Here is a 15,070-nt window from a genome sequence, read left to right on the forward strand (position 1 = left end):
GGTTCAGACCAGAAACCAACAAGGAAAGGAATGTTGTGAAATTAATTTTTTTTTCTCTTTTTCCCTTTCCTCAGGGTACTTCAGGTAGTGATGGTCCACCTGGTCCACCTGGTGAAAGAGTACGTAAGATTCAACTGCATACTATAGATAGGAACTTTTTTGTTTCTGTTTTATTTTTTTAATGTATAATTCCTCATTTATGGGCAGAGCAATCTGCTCCTGCATGACATGTACACATTCAATCTACAGTCCAATTAGACAGATTTTGGTGGGTAAGATGAAATGACTGATGAAACAAAGGATTGAACTTCTGAGCATATCGATTTATTAAGCAATGCATGCCAATTGCCTAACAAATTGGGACCAGACCTCCTCAGCTTAGGGCAGGACACCAAATACAGGGGGAGACAGATTTTTATACATTAAAAACAATTAATCAAGTAAGACCAATTAATTTAAAGAAAACAAATAATCAGGATACGAGATTAGGTGATAGGATTTCTAATTGGAGGAGAGATTGGGACCTTCCAAGTTGGGAGGGGAAGTAAATAGGTGCAATCCCCTGAAATCAGAAAAAGAGGTGTTCCAGTCCCCCGGAGTGTCTGTATTCAATCAGTGGACCATGAAAACATTAACTCATTGATCAACATGGGGCTAGTTTTCAGATAAGACATATAGGTTTCTTGACATGTATAATTTTGAGAAAGCTCCTTCCATCAGTTCTTATGACTTAACTGGGTTTCTGGTCAGCATAACTTAAGTCCTTTGTTAAGGGCCTCTAAACAGACAGCAGAATTAGTCTAGCTTCCCAGTCAAGCAGGATTAGGTTCAAACAATGCAATAAGGTTTTCTCCCAATTCCCGCAACCGAATGAAGTTTTTTTCACAAGACAGAAACTGGACTAAACCCATAATTGAACAGAAAGAGAACTGAGCTAGCTCCAGAATTGAGTCACAAGATGGAGTCAGTGTGGTTCACTCAATTCCCATGACCACTTGCTGTTCTAATCCTTCCAATTCCCTCAAGACCAGGATCACGCAGTTAAGTGATGCCTCGTTCTTTATTGCACTGATTTGAAAAAGTAGGTAAATCAGAATAATTTGTTATTTAGATCAAAATGAGATAAACTGTATATAGAACTGGGCTATAGTTTTCTTCTCAAACTCAAGCCAAACATACTTAATGGTTTAGAAAATTCTTGTAGAAGCCATGATGTCCCTTATCACCTTCCAGGGCATTTCATTTGAGTATGCATTTTGGCCATGCAGGATTATGCTGGTGAAACAGATTCTACCATTAGCCATTAAGCTACAATCAATATACATTGAAATCAAGATAAAGCATCTATTCCAGTAAATAGAAAAACTATTTAGAAAAATTGATTTTCAATTGTTACACAATGGAGCTAACTACAGATGAGTGAGCATGCCTTCTGCTACTGGGTGAAGTTTAACTTTTAGATAACTAGATTAATTTATAGTCTGCCAATTCTTACCCTAATAACAACACTTTTAAAGTTAAGAAATAATTAATACAACCTATCAAAGGTATAAACCCATCTGTTTCTGGTTCATCACAATCCAATACTTAGATTTTTATAAAATAAAATAAATTTACTTTAATATGAAACGTCCACCCAAAAAAGAGCTCAAACTAGGAGGTGATAGGAGGAAAGGACAGTCTAATTTGGATAAAATCATAACTATGAGCTAGAAAATGTCAGTAGATGAAGAATTAAATGTTTCTTTAGTTTGATTTTTTTGAAAAGAAGCTTTATTTTCTGACAATTTTCAACTCTATGAGCCGGTGAATTTTGCACTTCCTCATTTCTTTCCAAAACTAATTCTATTTGCCAGTTTGCAGGTTAGAGTCAATATTTTCTTAATGCCCAAATGGAATGCATCTTATCTGCTGAAGTTCAGGGGGAAAAATGAGCATATTACTGGTTTTGATTATCAAAGATTTAATTAACTAGGAAAACCCACTGTTTTCTCTTCAGAGATATTATACAGAAAATAAAGAGATTTTGTATTTGTGTGTGCAAAAAAAAAAAAAAAACCATCTTATCGACTCCATTTTGCATCCTGCAAAACAGTTTAAATTTTGAGAGGAAGATATAAAAAAATGAAAAATTTTTAAAAGCTTCATATTATATTTAGCATAACCAAAATAATAGTCCATTAAATACTTTTGAGAGAAAAAATAGTGGGTTTACAGTTGAGAGGAGTTCTAATACTGTCTCTTGACTGATTAGCTATATAATCCTTGGAGCAAGTCACTTATTATGTGCTTCTGTTTTCTTCATGCTCATAATCTTCGGCTATCATTTAAGGTCCTTCCACAATCTTGCTTCACCTGCCTTTCTAGTCTTATTTCATATTATTCCCTTTCAAGTATTTTCCATTCCAGTTAAATGAAGTCTAGTATACATTACATACATCCCATTCCATCTTCTGCTTCACCTAAGTGTTCCCCTGGTCTGGTGTGTATTCCCTCTGCACCTCCACAGGGTAGAATTCTTAGCTCCCCTCAAAGCACAGCTCGGGTATCACTCTACTCATCTCCCAATTATTAGCACTCTTTTCATGTTGAAGTTATTTTGATTGCTGTGTATAGTATATTCACTTACTCCTGTACAAATTTTATGTACTACCAACAGCCTTCCCCTTTCCAGAGGAATGTAAGCTTCTTGAAGGGAGGGACTATTATATTTTCTTCAGTTGTATTCCTCAAACCTAGTATAGATCCTTCCATGTAGTAAGCACTTAGTAAGCATTATTTGCTTTGTAAATTGAGATGATTGGACTGCATGATTTTTAAAGTCCCTTCCAGATCTAAGATTTCATAATTTCATAATAAAATATAGTTGGGAAAGCAGAGACAGAAATGTACACATCACCATTGCCTTGGGTATGAAAATACTTATTTCTGGTGCAAGTATAAAAAGTATAACCCATTTAAAAAGAAATAATTTCACTCATTTGGATATGCTACATGTTGAAAATAAAACTCTGTACATACAGTAAGAGCATGAAAATAGATGGCTTAGTCTATACCGTAGTGGAGAGTCTGGTTCCCCAAACCAATACAACAAAGCATTAATATAACTCATATATTTATATCTCTCACCTGTGTATCAGGTTTTGGGTCAACATAAATATCTTCATTCTCAATCATTCTATTCAAGGCAAAAAATGACCTCAAATTACCCAACTATTCCATTAGTTTACGCACATGCATGCGCACAAATACACGTACATACATGCATGACATATGTTCTTTGTCATATCTTTTTTTTTACAAAGTCAATGTTAATTTCTTTTCCTAATAGCTGTTCAAACCCAATGTAAACTATTTGCTTTTTAAGAAATCTATGAGAGAGGAAAAAGAAATATTGTCCCCATTTTACAGATGAGGAAAATGAAGGCATAAAACACAAAGTTATTTGTCTAAAGTCACATGGTTAATAAGTGGCAAAGCTGGGACTTAAGCTGGTGGTTACTGATGCTGTCTAGTATTTTTCTTCTCTTAAAAATGTCACTTAATTGAAAGAATAAAGATAGAAATCTTCATATTATATATTAGATATATTATATAATTATAGAGAATATATTATATATGAAAGAAATAAAAGAAATAAAGATTATAGAAAATTATAGAACAGTGTCTGCTATCTAATCCCTTCAACCCAATTCAATGTAACTCAGTGTTATGTCTAATAATAATAGATATCATTTATAGTACTTTTATATTATTTCATTTGATAATCCAGTTATTGTTCAGTGGTTTTTCAGTTGTGTCCAACTGTTCATGACCCCATTTGGGGTTTCCTTGGTGAAGATACTGGAGTGGTTTGCTATTTCTTTCTCCAGCTCTTTTTGCAGATGAGGAAACTGAGGCAAACAGGGCTAAATGACTTGGCTAGGATCACACAGCTAGTAAATGTCTGAAACTGGACTTGAACTCAGGTCTTCCTGACTCTGGGCCTAGCTCTCTATCCACTGCACCACCTAGCTTCATTTCATTCTTAGAATGTTGCGGTTGTAGGTAGGTGCTATTATTAGATCCCTTTTGCACATGAGGAAGCTGAATTTGAGAGAAGATAATAGATTTAGATCTATAAGAGACCTTAGAAGCAATTGCATCCAATTCCCTCATTTTACAGACTAGGAAACTGTAGAACTCAAAGGTTTAGTGACTTGCCCAGAGTCACTTAGGTATTAAGTGTATTAGGCAGGATTTGAACTCAGATCTTCCTGTTCAGTACTCTAATATTTATGCCACCTATCTTGCTTAATCAAATATTATAACAGAAGTTTAGGAAATTAGAGAAAAACAGCATTTCCTTTGATAACTGATGAATAATTAACATAATTTTATATTGTTACTCATAGTTCTAAATTTTATTCAAAATTTTATATGTTTATTTTCTGCTTAGTGGTTTTTTTCAGTTTTTTGTTTACCATTAATTTTATTAGGATAATAGCAAACCATAATTATAACAATTTATATCTTCCCCCAATTTACAAATACTTCTCTTAGATCTATCAATATTCTCAAGTTGGTTCAATTTTATGTATAATTCCTGAATTTTGTATGAATTTTTCAGCAATGCTTTATCACTATCCTCAATCGTTTTCCACAAATCTAGTCCTAAAACCCTCCAAAGGTTTTTTATTGCATTTTTCTGGATGCGTAACATAATCTTTACAGATGTACAGTGTATCCTGAAAACGATCTCCCACCACCCTCACCCCTCAATACACATATACAAACACACATGCCCTTACAAAATATATGGTCACTAAATTCTCAAGAGATCCTGAGCTTAGTCTGGAAATACAGCTATTTGTACCTTCCTGCTTTAGGAAATGCTCGTTTATTGTGTTGGATAAGCTTTGCTACTGTTACAGGGCATCTAGGTGGTGCAGTAATAGAATGCTAGGCCTGGAGTCAGGAAGACTATCTTTTTAGAGTTCAAATCTGGCATCAGACACTTAGTAGATGTGTGACCTTGGGCAAGTCACTTTACCCTGTTTGCCTCAGTTTGCCCATTTGTAAAATGAACTGGAGAAGGAAATGACAAACCACTTTAGTATCTTTACCAAGACACCCCCAATGAGATCATGAAAAGTTGGACATAACTGAACAATTTGCTTATTTTAAAATATGACAAGCTATATACCAATTGATATTTTCCATGAATTTATAATTTCCTGAGAAATACACATTTCTTCAGAAAGCATAAAGAAGAAGGCATTTATAGTGCCTAATTGTTACCTATTAACTTTAAAAGAAACCAAAGATTCTTTAAGGCTTTGGAAAACATGGTTCATTAAAATACCAAACCAACAGTAAGTAACTCTAAAGGCATATATTGAACATCACTATTACTCCTGGATTTTAATTAAAAAATAGCTAGTGAGGAAAGTTCAACTCATATCAGAAGGGGAAGAAAGCAATAAGTTAAGATAAACTATCTTCAAAGTTGATATATTTAAGACTTCAGTGATTAGTTGAAAGCATTCTCTAGTGTGCTCCGTAGAGTTGCTTGTTCTCCTTCAACCTGAGATTCTGAGTTTCACAGACCATGATATTAAACTGGTATTTATTTGCACTGTTCAGAAATGCTCCCATGCTAATTTGGAAGCATGGAGGTGAATTTTTAAAGAACTTTGTTTCTGAGAGTTGTAGAATAAAAGATCCCCATTTTACAGTTGTCTCGAGTGGATGGTAAAATGCCAATAGCAGCTGACTCAGAATAAAAATGTCTATGAGTGTTTGGCATGAATAGCGAAGGCCTGCAGTGTCCTCAGGTTAAGAATATGGAAGTAATTCGCAGCACATAATAGAAGTGAGGAGCAAGGAAAATAAATCCATGTTGCTTTTAGATTAGCTTAGAGCCTATCTCGTTATGTTTCCACAGCTCTGTTACTACAGTGCACTGGTCTCATTCCTTTTGGTATTAATGCTTTAGAAATAAACTGCAAATGATAGCTCTCATTTTGCAAGTCATGCTTTTTACTTTCCCCATTATACTTTCCGACGTGGTAGTATGGACTGCAGAAAATCTTGCCAATAGGTTTGCAATTTGCTGATAACATGTGCAATGCAAAAATGACTTTTTCTCATTTGTAACTACCTTCTGTGGGACTGCAGAACCAATATGAGAAATAATAACAATCTGTCTTTTTTTCCTTTTTTTTCCAATTCAGGGACCTCAAGGACCCCAGGGCCCTGTTGGATTCCCTGGACCAAAAGGCCCTCCTGTAAGTATTTTTGTCTTCTCTTTTCTTTTGCTCCTCACTTTAAATAGCCCATATCTACAAGTGCTAATAAAATTCACTTATTAAAATGCGCAAAAAGGAACACAAAGGAATAATGATAATTAAAACATAAGCACAAAAGGGCAAGTAATAATGCGTGCGTTGTAAATGTTTCCAATTTACGACTGTGAATTTCATTGGTAATTATTGCACAGTGATTGCTTCTGAAGGAAAAAACAAGAAATAGGAATTCCTAATGCTAAGCCCTGTACCTGGGGGACTGAAAAATCCTGTTAATTTTTTACATAGTGTGGTAACTTAAGACTTAAGTGTGCCTACTTTAAGACTTTTCCTGAAAAACTATTCTTCCCCCCTTGAATTAATTATAAACTATTATTGGCAAAAAAAGAAGCAGTGCCACATATCAGAAAAAGCGTTATACTTGCCTTCAAGAAGACCTGATTTCTCATCTCACCTCTGACATTTCATAGCTGTGTGACCATGGTCAAGTCCTTTAACCTCTGAGCCTCAGGCAACTTTCAGAGACTCTAAGTTCTAGACGGGTTGTATGCTGGATAAATTGCTAGGCCTTGATGGATTGCTGCTAAAATAACCTCATCTCTTCTCATCCTGTTGATGTCACATTGAACTTTTTCTTACTTTATTGAAAGTGCCCTGAGCTATCCTGTGTTTCATACCCTGGTCCTACACTGAAAAAATGTGCAGAGCGCCTGCCTGCAAATCCAATTCTTCCCTTCGGTGATATTTTTCCATTTCACATGACTAGAACATGAGCTCCAATGAAGAGTCACTTACTTGCATAGTTTTAAAATTAGATATTCTCCAGGTTACTTAGTGTATCATGTGTAAAACAGAGAAGAGAGGATACCTTTAGGTTCTCTGATTCCTTATATAAATGATCTCAGGCCTTTATTTAGCATCCAGCACTCTTTGGACTACTTTCGTGATCTGTATTCTTAACAGTGATAAAAAGCACTCTCCCCATCCCCCGCCTTTTTTGATATTCAGAGAAAAACAGAAAGAGGCACATCCCATTGTTATCTATATTGTCCTTTTATTCTGTCTTGGTGACAGCTAGAATTTCCAGTTAACCTCTCAGCTGTCTAATAGTTTACAATGCTTGTGATGTTTAAAGTCCTTTGGATGATTCTGGCTGTAACTAAACGCGTGATAGCCAGAACATGATTTATCTCTCCTCTTGGAAACTGCAGATAGTCAGCCTTGTCTTTCTCTCTCAGTGCCTTTAGGGATGAATAGTGTTCCAAGGCTGTAATGGGGATAACTCAATCCATCTTTAGCCAGTACAATAGTTTCCAATACTTCATTGACTGATGTCTTTATTCTCATCCTTGGAGTGTTGTTATCTAAGGTCAACATGACCTAAAGGGTGTTGATGGACTCGCTTCTCTTAAGGATATCCTTCAGTGACAATAGAATGACAACTGAAGGGTATAAGTGAAGGTGATTATTCTAATTCATTGGATCATAGATTTAGAGCTCAGAGTCATCCCAAAAGGCATCTCTGATTCATTTTACAGATGAGGAAACTGAGAGCCGATGAGGCTAAATATCTTGATCACTTGTTTGGCAATAACAGATGGCATCAGAGATTTCGATCTTAAAGGAACTTAAGAAACTATGTAGTCCAAACTCCTCATTTAATAAATGAAGAAGCTGAAGCCCAGAGATGTCACTTTATTTGTTCAAGGTCATGTAGGTCCTAAGTGGCAGAGCAGGAAATTAAACCCCGGGCCTCTGAGTCCAAATGCAATGCCATTTCTACTAATAATACATAAGAATTTTAAAGAAGTTTCTATTGCTAATTTAATGTATGTATAGTAATTCTAACTAATTGAATATAGCAAATAAAAGTTCAGATTCATTTATTTGGGGGAAATGGAGGGGCAGAGGCAAGCGGATCTCTGATTTCCCTTGCCGTAGGTAATTCCAGGTACAATTTATATTCCTGTAGTTCCTGTGGGAAGGGGACAGCAGGCAGTGATGAATAATATAAACTGCTTGGGGTCACACAGACAATGTGCTTCAGAGTTACAACTAGAACTCAGGTTTTCTGAGTCAGAAAGGCAAGCCCTCTATGTGCTTTGTGATTCTCCCTGTAATGACAGATGGGAACAATCTGTAATCATTATGTGTATTGAGGCAGTACTCTGTGATGCCCCATTTATATTGGATGTAAATAGATACATCAGAAGTGCCAGCAAATTGTTTGTTTTCACAAGTGGGGAAACATCACCCTTGCAGTTTTGTTTACTTTATTAATATGGTAATAATCCTCTGTAATTATAGACACATTTCAAAAGTAAACTGCAGCTTGGCTCCTGGGTGGCATCACACAATCTCCATTAGAGAGGCCTGAATTAATGAGATTACAATATAGTCAAAATCCTTAAGTACTTGGCTGCTTAAAAAAAAAGTCCTGTGCCATTTCTCAGGAACAAAAATTTGGAATCTTGACTGCCTGCCAAACAGCTTGGTATTATTGTTTATGTTAAAATACATGCTTAGGTGGAGCTCACTGCTAAAACTAGGCTTTACACCCTGGTAATAGCCAGGTAATAAGATTACCTCAACCCTAGAGAAGACTCAGGATATATATTTCATCTACCAACTCTTAGCCTATTTTTCTCCACTGGCTTATGGGGGACCAACTACTTTTCTTCAAATACTGTTATCTTATGTCTCTTCGTAAGATTGTTGATAAAAACATTGGCTTTAGTTTCAAGGACAAGCTTGGAGTCATTAAATTACTACACAGTTTCTAAAATGCAGCCTAGTTCATTTTTCTCTTCCTGTCCAGTTCTAGAGCAAATCTCTGTTCAGTTTCTATCCAAGATCTGTGGACTTATGAACCAGCTCTGTTTTGTCCATCCAACATGTTCTACTCTGAACAACATGTATTCTTTATATACTTTTTAGGCCCATATCTTGAGTGGCAGTGAATCATCAGATTCATTCTACTAAATCATTAGTAGAATGCTCTAAAATGTCCTTGGACTTGATGCCGTATGTTCTATATCATCTGCTAACAGAAGAATCTGAAGAACCTCTAGAGGCAATCCCTCTTTCAACTGAATAATGTGCTGATCATCCTTTATGACAGCTTTTTTGTTGTTGGTTGTTCCATCATTATCAGTTGTATCCAACTCTTTGTGACCTCATTGGGGGTTATCTTGGCAAAGATATTGGTATGATTTTCCATTTCTATCTCCAGCTCATTTTACAGATGAGGATCTGAGGCAAGCAGGCTTAAGTGACTTGCCCAGAGTCATGGAGATAGTAAGGGTCTGAGGCTGAATTTGAACTCACGTTCTCCAGACTCCAGGCCAGCACTCTATCCACTGCACCACCTAGCTCCTTTATGACAGCAACATCTTTGTTGAGCATAAATCTTGTTTATGCCTCCATTGACCATAATATTCATCATCAATATAATAAAATCCCATGAAATTTTCTTTGATCCCTTCTATATGAGAATAGTAGAGATCAAAGAAGAAGTGATTTCATGAACTTCTAAATCTTTTAACAACTCTTTCTCACAAACCATATGGTTTCTGCATACATTTGCAAAATAGTTCAGTCCGTAACTTCCAGGCTGTCCTACTATATAATTCATTTGCACATACCCCAAAGCAGCTATTAGTCTAATCAAAACATTGTCTAAATAGCCTATTCTGGTTGGTTCAACCACAACTTGTAGCTACGATAGTTCCAAGAATTTTGAGAATCCCTCTTCTCCTAGTTCATGAGCCTTGGTTTTGCTGCACATATAATTTGAATCCATGAAGTATATGGGTTGACAAGAGCAAAAACTGAATCCAAAAAGTCTTTACAGGCTTATGGTATTGCTCATACCATTCATTATAGGAAGTAATATGAACAATTTCTCCCTACATACTGTGTATTTATTCTGCCACAAAGTGGATGAATAAATATTCTGCTCTGCCTTTCCTAATTTATTCATCCACCCATTCATTCATGAGTTCTTTCGTTCATTAATCCATTCACTCAGTAATAATCCATTGATCATTTGCTATATACATAACAATGGACTAGGCACTGAGGGGACATTATAAGTACAAAAGAATGAGGAATTTTCTCTGTGCTCTAGGAACTTATGATATATTTATAGACACCTGACATTCTTACTTCAAAGAGTTAAGTAACAATATATAAATGCTTGTCGATTGACTGAGTAAATAACAGAGAATATAAATTTTAGCTATATGCCCCAGAAGATAAAAATATTAATATGAAATCAAAATTCCTGTCATTTCCCTAGCATGCATATTTTGCTTTAAGTTTTCAGGGGAGGGAAAAGCTAATCTTCATCTCTTAGATTGAAATAGAGAAGGGAAAATAATAAAAAGCTATTCCTAGCAGAAATAAAATAAATTCTTTCTTATCCCACTAGGACCTCTTTAGAGAAAAAATAACTAGATTGAGTAAATAGAATGCTGAAATGAAGATTTTTCCCTCCTAACTCTTCTGCCACAAAAGTAGGCTTTGGTGGTATATTGCACCTTCAGTTGATATAATAATTCCAACAACAGGGAACCTAGACTTAAAACATTATTAAAATATAAAAGGTTTTTTATTAAATTATATTTACAAGGTAAAGACTAAACTTAGATGTGTCCCTGGGAAGAGAAAAATTAATTTATACAGTTCTTATTCAGTTTTGTAGCACCTACAAAATTTCTGTCAGGTTTTCTCCCACTTATGCAGAAGAAATAATTTTTTCTGGGCTATATCAAAGGTGGTGACTATTTCATTAATAGAAATTTGAGAATGTTTTTGCAATTAAAAATGCAATGTCATCCTCCAGATAAAAATTTTTCCATCCCTTTTTAAATTTATTATTTATTTATGACATTCTTTTCTTTTTAAATTTTAAGCTCCAAATTCTCTCCTCCCTCCCACCCCCTCACTCATCCATTGAGAAGGCACACAATATAATTTACACATATGCATGTAAAACATTTTCCTGTTGTATTGCAAAAACAAATCAACAAATAAAATAAATAAAACAAAAACTAATTTGCCCTCAGAGTTCATAAGTTCTCTCTGTGGAGATGCATAGCATTTTTTTTCATCATGAGTTCTTTGGAATTTTCTTGGATCCTTATATTGATCAAATTTGTCAAGTCTTTCAGGGTTGATCATCATTATAACATTGCAGTTACCATGCATAATGATCTCCTGGTTCTTCTCACTTTGCTTTGTATCAGTTCATATAGGTCTTTCCATGCTTTTGTGAAACCACCCTCCACACATATGATATGCCGCAACTTGTTCAGCCATTTCCCAATTAATAATACTTTGATGCCACGAGAAGAGCTGTTACAAATATTTTTCTATGTATAAGTCCTTTTCCTTTTTCTTTGATCTCTTTAGGATATAGACCTAGTAGTAGTATTGCTGGATCAAAGGCTATGCGCAATTTTGTAGCCCTTTGGGCATAGTTCCAATTTGTTCTTTAGAATGCACCAATTCACTACTCCACCAGCAGTGCATTAGTGTGCATATTTTCCCTCACTCCCTTCAATGTTTATTATTTCTGATAGGTGTGAGGTGGTACCTCAGAATTGTTTTAATTTGCATTTCTCTAATGAATAGTGATTTGGATCATTTTTTCATATGACTATAGATATCTTTGATTTCCTCTTCTGAAAACTACCTGTTCAAATCCTCCATCCATTTATCAATTGAGGAATGGCTCTTATTTCTATGAATTTGACTCAGTTTTCTACAGATTTGAGATTATCAGGGAAACTTGCTATGAAATTTATTGATATTATTTTTTTATCCATTGCACCTTTTAGAAAAAATGTAGTTCTCCTGATTATCTCTTTTAATTAGTTCTATTTTTGTTTTTGCTTGGTCTGAGGTCATGATTGCTACCTGTATCTTTTTTACTTCATCTGAAGCATATATGATTCTATTCCGGCCCTTTTATCTCCATGCATAGTCACCATGACTTTTTAACTTGATCTGAGCAAAATAGTTTAGACCTTCATTTCCCCCTCACTTCCTCACAATAGTCAAATATACCCAATTCAAATTTCATTAAGTATATTGCATGTGAATAAGACACATAGCATACCAGGGCATCTATGATATTTGCAGATTACAGAATTCTCAGAATGTGGTTTGCCTCTACCCAAGAAACACAATGATAGAATTTAAGAGTTGGAAGGGATTTCAGCAATCTTATAGTCCAATCCATGCATGTAAAGAATCCTCACTAAAATATACTCTATTATGACTTAATAGAGAAGTCTTAGGGAATGCAAGAACATTCAAATTGAGTGGCTAGCCCAATGTCACATAGTTAGAAAGCGGCAGAGATAAGACCTGATCCTGGGTCTTATTAACATCAAAACAAACACTCTATGTACTACTCTATGCTGCCATTTTAGACAGTACTGACAAGCAAATACATCCTGACAGATTAGTGTCATGCACTGATAGTATATTATAGTCATATCTGAAGTGGGATCATAAGCTCATAGATTCATGACTGCAAGGGATCTTAGAGGCCATTTATTCAAAGAAATAGTGAAAGATCAATATGATATATTATTAGCTTTGTTGTATGATAGATAAACCCTTCTTCCAGGCTAAGGTTACTTTTGATCTTAGATTTTTGTTAAATACATTTCTTACCATTATCTTACCATTTGAAAATAGGAAATTAGCCCAAGAGGTGGACCAGATTAATTAATATGATTAATTATTTTTATGTAGTTGTTTAGCATGAGGAGAGATGCAATGGAAAGGAATCAGAAAAAGAGATAGCCATCTATTCCTATCCTCTCTCCATAATCTGTAGGCTGAGTAGTTGACTCTAACAGAAGTTGGAATAGTTAAAGCTAGCACCGTTAAAAATATAAAGAGCTTGCATCATTCCTATTACTATAGAACCTGTTACTACAGCATAGCAGTAGAATGCAGAATCACTGAAAGAGGACTTGAAAATCCTGGCCCAGGTGCCTTGATGTTTTTGCAAAGGACTTTAAATCTCATGGAACAGAGAATATGTTTTCTAGACCCAAATCCAATCATAAGTGAACTTCTCAGACCATGATTTGCTTTCTGATCTGCCATACTGACTTTTAAGACTAAATAAGGGAATTCATGAAGTAGTAGTACCTGGAGCGCAACTGACACTGGTCTACTCAGTGATACACGATGATGTGCCTGAACTTAATTAACAAGGGGACTTCCTCCAGAGATGCAAATTAAAACTCATTCACGCTTGCCCATCCTGTGCACAATTCTTATCCACATCTTCCCATCAATCTGCCACTGGAAGCCTACCCAGAAAGCTGGAGCTTTGCTTTATATTTATTCACACTGAGTGAAGTTTAGTATAGCATATACTTCAATCATATCACAGTCTGTGTAGTAGCATACAAGTGTATAGGCATCATCAGTTATCTTTTGCTTTTGCTATATTCGATATATCTTTTGCCATTAGATAGAGAGCTGTTCTTGAATCCAGGAAGGTTTGGGTTCAAGCCTCACTTCTGTGCAAATCACTTAACCTCTCAATACTATAGGTAACTCTCGAAGACTACAAGTTATAAAGAGGATGGTACCTCTACTGGTAGAAGCAGTTTCCTCACCTGGATGTTCCCTATGCCCATGAAACCTCAGGTTACTCCAAATCGAACCAAGACTGTTCTAGGCAAAATGGGAAAAAAATTTACTGTCACTGCTTAGAGGAAAAAAGCTATCCTTCTGATGGAAACTTTTCAGTTTAGACTGAATTTGCTTTTAGGTATGAAATAGAACACTAAGCAAATCATCTGTAAGTTAAAAAGTTAGCTTAAAATCCATAAATAATGGATTTTTTATTATAAAAATAATTTTTTTTCTTTGTTCATTGAAAAGAATAGCATATCACTTTTCTTTCTGGGCAAAAAGATCTAGGAATGTGGATTGGTCATACATCTGCTCATGAATCCAAACAGAGCTGTAAACCCCTGATTATTGGATCTGTCCATCACTCAATTAGCATTTCAGTGGAGGACAGAATGACTATGAAGTGAATTCTTGATGTACCACTGTAGTGTCTCAAAATAAAACCAAGTAATTGCTGAATACCTTTCATTTTCCTTTATAGCAGTTTATTTTGGCTACATTGTTCAGCTGATTATTCAACTCTCTCTCTATATCTATCTATCTATCTATCTATCTATCTATCTATCTCTCCTCTCTCTCTCCCTCTCTCTCTCTGTCTCACATAGATTTAAAATAATAACTTGCTATTCAATGCTTAATTTAGATTATAGCTCCAATAGAATTTAATAAGCCCCTTTAGCAGAGCTCCTGTCTCTTTATGGTTTGTATTGTGCAGCATAACCTTTGGTTTGTGTGAAGTGAGTCTCATGAAAAAAGGGAAAAAGTCCACTATTTTTGGAGCCCATGTTTCACCCTTTTCTTATTGTCGGTAGAAGTATCTGATGACCACTAGAGGACACTGTCCTTCTCTGTTATCTCAGTCTTCATGTACAGGCAACTGATGTTCCTACAGATGGACTGAAGTAGAGAGCTATATTCGAATGGTGTACACTGGATGAATTGTCAGAAGCATAACATGTCTACAATGAAAAAAACCAATGTGAACACAGTATTTTCAGATACATTTTTCAAAAAAATCATCAAGTCTAACAAACAAAAATACCAATTCTTGCTGTTAAGTAAAATCAGAAAAGATCCCTCTTACGGTTACCAATTTTTGGAATCATAAAAATGAA

General features: G+C 35.3%; 1 protein-coding gene across 3 annotated transcripts in view; it reads left to right on the forward strand.

Annotated features, from left to right (window-relative positions):
* Positions 1-15,070, forward strand: part of COL11A1 (collagen type XI alpha 1 chain) — a 280,750-nt gene that overhangs the window by 161,393 nt on the left and 104,287 nt on the right. For all 3 annotated transcript variants that reach the window (XM_036766931.1, XM_036766932.1, XM_036766933.1), the window contains 2 exons: positions 75-119; positions 6,216-6,269. In XM_036766931.1, the coding sequence (XP_036622826.1) occupies positions 75-119; positions 6,216-6,269 (99 nt within the window). The remainder of the gene's footprint in view (positions 1-74; positions 120-6,215; positions 6,270-15,070) is intronic.

The sequence above is a fragment of the Trichosurus vulpecula genome, chromosome 7 (assembly GCF_011100635.1).
Source record: "Trichosurus vulpecula isolate mTriVul1 chromosome 7, mTriVul1.pri, whole genome shotgun sequence".
Lineage (NCBI taxonomy): Eukaryota > Metazoa > Chordata > Mammalia > Diprotodontia > Phalangeridae > Trichosurus > Trichosurus vulpecula.